General features: G+C 33.2%; 1 protein-coding gene across 5 annotated transcripts; it reads left to right on the top strand.

Moving 5' to 3' along the window:
* Positions 1 to 939: 939 nt before the first annotated feature.
* LOC133672537 (disease resistance protein RPV1-like) lies at positions 940 to 6,797 on the top strand. Of its 5 annotated transcripts, none has more exons than XM_062092976.1 (9): positions 940 to 1,116; positions 1,315 to 1,389; positions 1,523 to 1,623; positions 1,888 to 2,377; positions 2,532 to 3,639; positions 3,750 to 4,025; positions 4,135 to 4,959; positions 5,098 to 5,227; positions 6,254 to 6,797. In XM_062092976.1, the coding sequence occupies exons 3-9, from the start codon at positions 1,545 to 1,547 to the stop codon at positions 6,658 to 6,660; spliced, it is 3,315 nt and encodes a 1,104-aa protein (XP_061948960.1). In that variant the 5' UTR covers positions 940 to 1,116; positions 1,315 to 1,389; positions 1,523 to 1,544; the 3' UTR covers positions 6,661 to 6,797. The 5 variants fall into 5 exon arrangements, with proteins under 5 accessions (XP_061948960.1, XP_061948957.1, XP_061948959.1 ...); XM_062092973.1 differs by having other exon boundaries at positions 1,473 to 1,623; XM_062092975.1 differs by lacking the exon at positions 1,315 to 1,389.
* The last annotated feature ends 1,492 nt before the right edge of the window (positions 6,798 to 8,289 follow it).

Below are 8,289 nucleotides of genomic sequence, written 5' to 3'. Positions count from 1 at the left end.
TTTAAAATATATTTTTTAAAAATAATATTTATAAACTTATTCGGTTGTGCTGTAATTTTTAAATAAGATTATAATTTTTTTAGTAATGTTAATTATTATTTTATAAATAATTATATATGAACCTAATATTCAAGATTTTTTTTAAAAAAATTTACTCATGAATATTCAATGAAAATAAAATATTTATTTTATTAATTTAAAATTAAAAAATATTTTTTATTGTGACTTTCTTAGCATAACATGATGAGTTTTTGTTTTAAAATTGTTTTTCTAATAAAAAATATTTATGTAAAAAAAAGAAATACATAAATAAGTAAATAGCATTTTAACTGAAAAATATATTTTCTACTTGAAGATTTAAATTTTAAATTTTTTTTACGAATATTTATTTTAATTAATGTAAAATTAAATTAAAAACTATTTTTAATCTAAGGTAGAAACCAAACAACAATTTCCTTTTATTTTTCGAGAAGCATATCCTTGTAACAAAAACTTCATGCACTTGCTTTTAACCATAGTTTTTTAAATCGACAGGGAGTTGATCCCAAAGCTCTAGATTTTTAGATTAGTTGGAATTAATTTAAATTTATTTATAAAAAATAAAAATTAAAATAATTACATCGAGTTATTAGTTTAAAAATAATGTTATGAGATGTTTGAGAGTATAACAACTGTTTTTTTAAATAGTTTTTACTAAAAAAATATATTAAAATAATATATTAAAATAATATATTAAAATAATATATTAAAATAATATATTTTTTATTTTTTAAAATTTAAATTTGACATCAATACATAAAAACCATTAAAAAATTTAATTTTTTTAAAAATATATATATTTCAGAATTTAGTTAGATGCGCGCTAAAGCAACAACTATAATCAATCAGCAACAACCAGGAAATTACCTTGATCACACGCTCCTATATATGTTACCCTTCATCTTTGATAATTATTGCATATATAGCTAATAATTTGCAAGAAAGCTTTCATATTCTTTCTCCGAAACAATATATAGCTAATAACTATACTCTTCAGCTAACCTTTCTGACTGCTGCAACTTGATCTTTAAAGTCGCCAGGTTGGTGGAATCCGAACAACTCAAACACCATATTGAGGTAACCTTTGCGATTGTTGCTTCTGATTGCATGAATGCATGTAGTTTTACAGCAATATTAACACTAAGAAGATTGCGAAACAAGATAATTGTTACATGGGATTTTATGCTGTCATGTTTTTGCTAGTATATAACTCTTCTTTGCTTCTTTGAAACTACATGTAAATTGAAAAACAAATTGAAAAATATGTTTGGGTAGTTGAAATAAATTACCGTTCCCGATTGCTGCAATTTCATAGCTTGTGGAATCCAACCAACCCTTCGTTATATAGAGGTATAGCTACCTCTTCTTTGCTTCTTTCTTGTTTTAATTTCATGTCTTTACTCATAACACTAATTTGAAAGCTTTATGTACAGATAGACATCATTGATGAGTTCTTTGAGTTAATTCCTTGCATGTCTTCTAGAACAAGATCATTCCATTTTAGAATGCCGACAGAAAAACGCAAACAATCCAAAGATGAAGAAAATGATTCATCCTCGCGAAAGAGAAGAAAAGCTGACCTCAGTAAGCTTTTTAAATGCTATTGTTTTATGCTCTCTGGTTATTAAATTTGAAGTATTAGGTGAAACTCAATCAAGGAATGATTTTCTTACCTTACTCTCTTATAGTAATTGCGTTGAAATTCCTACTGATCAGCACATTCATATATTTGTATTGTCTTTGATGATCACTTCACATGTATCCCTTACTAGTTATAATTGCAAGATAGCAGATACATCCTGCACTCGCTGCATTCCTAATTAATTAATCGTGCCTTAATTTCTGCAGATGCCATGACAGAGCCAGATTCTTCTCGATCTAGACCACAAGGGGCCTATGATGTCTTTTTGAGTTTTAGAGGAGAAGATACTCGCAAGACATTTACAGATCATCTATATACTGCCTTAGTCCAAGCAGGAATCCACACTTTTCGAGATGATGATGAACTTCCTAGAGGAAAAGAAATCTCCCAACATCTCCTCGAGGCAATTCAAGAATCAAAGATATCTATAGTGGTCTTCTCAAAAGGATATGCTTCTAGATGGTGTCTTGATGAACTTGTGGAGATTCTAAAGTGTAAATATAGGAAAACTGGTCAAATTGCTCTTCCTATATTCTATGACATCGATCCTTCAGATGTAAGAAAACAGACCGGCAGTTTTGCAGAAGCATTTGTTAAGCATGAAGAACGTTCTAAAGAGAAGGTCAAGGAGTGGAGAGAAGCTCTTGAAGAGGCAGGAAATCTATCTGGTTGGAATCTCAAAGATATGGCAAATGGGTATGCCTTTTCTCTATAAGATTCACTTCCACACATTTATATATGGAGTCATTATACATTACCTATTTTACAATGTGAAACAATAAAATACTTTTTGAACATACTTAATTGTCTCGCTATTAATGACTAATGACTTGCTTTTGTCCATGAACAGGCATGAAGCAAAATTTATCCAAGAGATTATCAAGGATGTGCTGACTAAATTGGACCCCAAGTACTTACATGTTCCTAAGCACCTAGTAGGTATTGATCCGCTTGCTCACAATATTTTTCACTTCCTAAGTACTGCAACAGATGATGTACGCATTGTGGGCTTACATGGGATGCCAGGAATAGGAAAGACGACTATAGCAAAAGTTGTATTTAATCAACTCTGCTATGACTGTGGATATGGATTCGAGGGAATCTCTTTTCTTTTGAATGTCAAAGAAAAATCAGAACCTAATGATTTGGTTCTTCTACAACAACAACTACTTCATGATATTTTAAGACAAAATACTGAGAAGATCAATAGTGTTGATAGAGGAAAGGTTCTGATTAAAGAACGACTCTGGCGCAAAAGAGTTCTTGTTGTTGTTGATGATGTGGATCATCTGCAACAATTAAATGCTTTGATGGGAGAGCGAAGCTGGTTTGGTCCCGGAAGCAGGGTGATAATTACAACTAGAGATGAACGCTTACTTCTTGAAGCTGATCAAAGATACCAGGTTCAAGAATTGGACCCATATGAGTCCCTTCAGCTATTCTGTCAGCATGCGTTTAGGGACGCCAAGCCAGCAAAAGATTATGTTGAGCTTTCTAATGATGTAGTTGAATACTGTGGAGGACTTCCTTTAGCTCTTGAGGTTTTAGGTTCTTGTTTGATTGGGAAAAAGCAAGCTAGATGGGAATCTGTAATTGACAGATTGAGAAGAATTCCAGAGCATGCTATTCAAGAAAGGCTTAGAATAAGTTTTGACTCACTGAAAGCCCCTAATCTAAAGAATACATTTCTTGATATTGCATGCTTCTTTATTGGTGGACAGAAAGAATACGTAGCAGAAGTGCTAGAAGGACGTTATGGTTGCAATCCAGAAGATGATTTCGGAACTCTCATTGAAAGGTCTCTGATTAAAGTTGATGATTCTGGAACGATAAGCATGCATGATCTATTACGAGAGATGGGAAGGGGGATCGTTAAGGATGAGTCACCTGAAAATCCTGCACAAAGGAGCAGAATTTGGTGTCAAGAGGATGCGTGGAAAGTACTCAAGATGCAGATGGTAAGAACTCAATGCATACAGAAAAGCACATTCATTTGTATCTTTCTTGTCAAACTTATTACAAACAATCATTTGAAAGTTCTATTGATTTTTTCTTTTTGCTTTCTTAGGGAACAGAAGTTGTACAGGGCCTTGCACTGGATGTGAGAAGATCAGAAGAGAAATCACTAAGCACACGATCATTTGCAAAAATGAAAAACTTAAAATTACTGCAAATCAATGGAGTAGATCTCACCGGATCTTTCAAACGGCTTTTTAAAGTGTTGACTTGGATTTGTTGGCTTGAATGTCCTTTGGAATTTTTGCCATTTGATCTTACACCGGACTGCGTAGTTGTTATTGATATGAAGTACAGTAACATCAAAGAACTATGGAAGGAAAAAAAGGTGTGAAACATACCAAAATACCCAAAAAGTTGTTTATTATGTAATTTATATTTACAAGTTACAACTTTTGATAATTACTTGTTAATGATTTTCCTCACTGCTCTGACAGATTCTTAACAATCTAAAGATCCTTGATCTCAGTTATTCAAAGAACCTTGTTAAAACAGCAAACTTGCACAGTTCAAATCTAGAGAAACTACTGCTTGAAGGTTGCTCAAGTTTAGTTGAGGTACATCAATCTATTGGACATTCAAAGTCTCTTGTATGTTTGAACATTTCGGGGTGTTCACAACTTAAGGAGCTGCCGGAGTGCATGGGTGATATTGAGTCCTTCACTGAGCTTCTAGCAGATGGAATTAACAACGAGCAATTTCTCTCTTCAGTTGGACATTTAAGGTGTGTGAGGAAGATGTCATTGCGCGGACACTGGAGGTGGAAGTTACCATATCGGCCTTCACCAAATTCTTCTTGGATTTCAGCTTTTCGGATAACTCCAACTTCCACTATTTGGAGAGTATTGGGAAAGCTAAAACTTGTTGGTTATAGTTTGTCTGAACATGCAACTAATACTGTTGATTTTGGAGGTTTGTCCTCTCTCGAAGAGTTGGATCTATCAAGAAACAAGTTCTTCGGTCTGCCTTCTGGCATCGGCATCCTTTCCAAGCTGCGGCTTTTGAGGATTGCGCTTTGCAGCAATCTTGTATCAATCCCAGAGCTTCCCTCAAATTTAGAACATTTGGATGCATATGGTTGCGTATCAATGCAATGGGTAAGACTACCAATCCAAGCAAAAAAAAATCTAAATCTGGATATGTTTTGTTGTTCGGATTTAGTAGAGATTGAAGGCATGGAAGGTCTAAGTAATCATGGCTGGATTATTCGCTCTGTTTTCGACTACAAGTCATCAAATAATTGTAAGAGAAGTCTTGTTGAGGTACTATTTCTGTCTCTCTTGCACACAAATAAGCACACAATTGACACATACTATATATTCATTAATTAATGTCTAATATTCAGCATTCCTTGAAATCAATATATATATATATATATATATATATATATATATATACAGGCATTGTGCTACGGTGGTTATGGGTATCAAATTCTCTTCAATCGATGTTATGCGTTCGGCCACAGAGACAAGTTCGCTATGATTCCAAATTGGTTCAGCTACCGAGGAAAAGGAAGTTCATTATCATTTCGGCCATGTTTGTTTCCCGGAATTCATTTTCCGGGAAACCACTTTCCAAACTTTCCTATGTTTGTTTGCCATTAGAAAAGTTGGTCAACGGAAAACACTTTCCGGTCAACAGAAAACACTTTCTGGTCAACGGAAACACTTTTCGGTCAACGGAAAACACTTTCCAGTCAAAGAAAAATTTGGTTTGATTTCTAGGAAAGTGTTTTCCTTTTTGGCTGTGTTTGTTTTCCGGAAAGTGGTTTCCGGGAAACCACTTTCCAAACTTTCTTGTGTTTGTTTGCTATTGGAAAAGTTGGTCAACGGAAAACACTTTCCAGTCAAAGGAAAATTTGGCTTGGTTTTCAGGAAAGTGTTTTCCTGAAAAATTTGGGCGGAAAACACTTTCCGGAAGCTGTGAAAAATTTAGAAATGTCATTATTTGCTAATTATATCAAATTTGATCCTCAAACTTTTGATTGCTATATATAATTTGTTTTGAATATTTATTTTTCAATTTCATCTCTTAAAATTTAATTTTTATATTAAATTTGGTCCTTATTTTTATAATTGCTATTTGCTTTTTTCTTATCATTTTTTTATTGAAATTTTTTATCTATCAAATTTGGTCCTTATTCTTTTGATTTTTACTTATTTTATTTGAAATAATTTATAAAATGTTAATTATTATTATTTTAATTTCTTCACCTTTCATTTTTTTTAATTTTTTAGATTTGATCTCTATTATTTTGATTATTATTTATTTTATTTGAGATAATTTATGAAATTATATTTTTTTTCAATTTCATTCTCATTCAAATTTTTAATTTGTAAGATTTTTTTCTCATTATTTTAATAAACTTGAAAAAATAAAACATTAATAAGTTATTTTCCAGCTCATTTTCCATAACATAACCAAACACTGGAAAGTGTTTTCCAACTTATTTTTCATTACACTACCAAACATCGGAAAATACTTTCCCGGAATTCACTTTTCCCGAAATTCACTTTCCAAAAGGAAACTACTTTCCTGCAAACAAACGGGGCCTTCATGTACCTCCAGTTTTCCAAGGCTTGGTCGTTGGGGTTGTCTGTCAAGGCTTGATAGGTCTTTTTGGTGCCGCCAAATTGTGTATAAAAAATAAAAGCAACGGTATTCAATTGTTTGAAGCTTACGTATGCGATTCGGTCGCTCACAATTTGATGACATACATAAGTACAAGTGAGATGGCAATTGAAGAATATTGTGAAGATGAGGAATTGGAACTGTGCGTGGGACTTTATACGGGAGAAGACGCTGAAGTGTTTGAATGTGGGATCCATGTGATAGTTGAAAAGACAGATTCATTTGAAGGGTCAGAGTGGGATCATGAGTCTGAAGGGTCAGAGTGGGATCCATGTGGGCCATTTGGGCTGTCTGTTCAGGTGGTGGGTGTCAAGAATACGAGTCTATTATAAAAAATAAAAGAAACGGTATTCCATCGTCCGAAGCTACACATGCAAGACCCTATTTCCGTGGTAGGTGGGTAATAGTCATAAGCAAACCTGAGATAGCAATGGAAAAATACTGCGGAGATGATGAATTGGAACTAAATGTGATATTGAGGTCCGAAAACAGTGAAGTGGTACGATGTGGGATCCATGTGATAGAGACATTTCCATTTGGACCGAGCAACTACGATCAAATTCCAGCGTTGGATCCTGACATTTGCAACCAAGAGTCTTTTGAAGATTCAGAGGGGGATCATGACATTGATTACTACGGGACTTCATTTGAAGGCTCAGGGTCGTCGGATCATGAGATTGACAACCAAGAGTCCGAAGTTGAAAGCGATAGAACGATACCTTCACCACCATATCATCTGCTTCAGCATCCCCGTCATGGTTCAATGAGATTTTCTACAAGGCAGCAGTGGAAAGGTTTTTTGATTCGTGCGTTCAGCCTATGGAAAAGCATTGACATGCAAAAGTTCTCACCTCATGATCTCAATTAGGCGAAGGATTGGTTTAAGAAAACTCCCCACTTTATGCCCACTTAGCTATGATATTATCATCTTGCTATGTATGATCACTAAATAAATATAGTATTTTTTTAGGTAGCAAAATTAGTGGACTAATGTGCTGCGTGGTTGTATTAGATATTGTTTGTTGCACAACATACAACATGAATCCTAACAAGTGAATTAATAAAATATTGTAGGCTTTGTATATATAAATTAAAATGAATAATAAATCAATCAATTTAAAATTGAACCTTTTTTTAATTTAAAGTCTTGTTTCTTGTCACATCATGTCTTAGATAAGTTATAAAATTTTTTATAGATAAATTATAATATTATAAACTTGTTTAAAAAACTGATACTTGGATATAAACACATAATGTATTATACTTTAGAGTATTGTTTGTTATTCTTGTTCATAAAAATATCTTTATGAAATAAGAATTTTCAAAGTATTATCTTATAATAGATAAATTTTTATTTGTTAGGAAGAGTTCATGTTGAGTAGAACAGCATCCAACATCTTTCCTCCAACATTTTCAAAGTAAATATCAATGCCCTCTGGAAAGTATCTGCAATGAACAGAGGCATTAATTAGCACTTCACATAAAAAGGCCTTAAACACAGATAAAGAAGGAGACTACAGGACCTACAGCAAGCATGGGGTGCTTGCCGTTCCGCTCTCCGTAGTACTGCATTCCGCAGCAATTCTCATGCATCAACGAGTTACAAGTCGAAGTCTCAGAAGAAGTCTGAATACAGGGTATAGCATGGCAGAACTTTTAATTTGATTGTTGGATGCTTCCTTACCTACAAGGATGGGAACATGCCTAAATTTGGTCTTGTTTTGGAAATTTTTGTATTTACCTAGCATTTTTGGAGTTTTTTTTTTTTTCCTTTTCCTTTAAACCTGAGGTTGGTTTAAAGTACTGTTTAAACCGTTTGTAGGTTATTTTTAGAGTAGATTATTATTATCAAATTTAAAATTTATCAAATCAGAGTTTGGGTTTATAATTGTTGCTGTTGCTGCTGGAATTTAAGTTGATGGTTTCTTCCGAATAGTTGCATTTAATTTATGCTAAAGAAT

The sequence above is a fragment of the Populus nigra genome, chromosome 14 (assembly GCF_951802175.1).
Source record: "Populus nigra chromosome 14, ddPopNigr1.1, whole genome shotgun sequence".
Classification (NCBI taxonomy): Eukaryota; Viridiplantae; Streptophyta; class Magnoliopsida; order Malpighiales; family Salicaceae; genus Populus; species Populus nigra.
The sequence above is the reverse complement of the archived record's forward strand: the minus strand, read 5'-3'. Positions and strand labels throughout refer to the sequence as shown.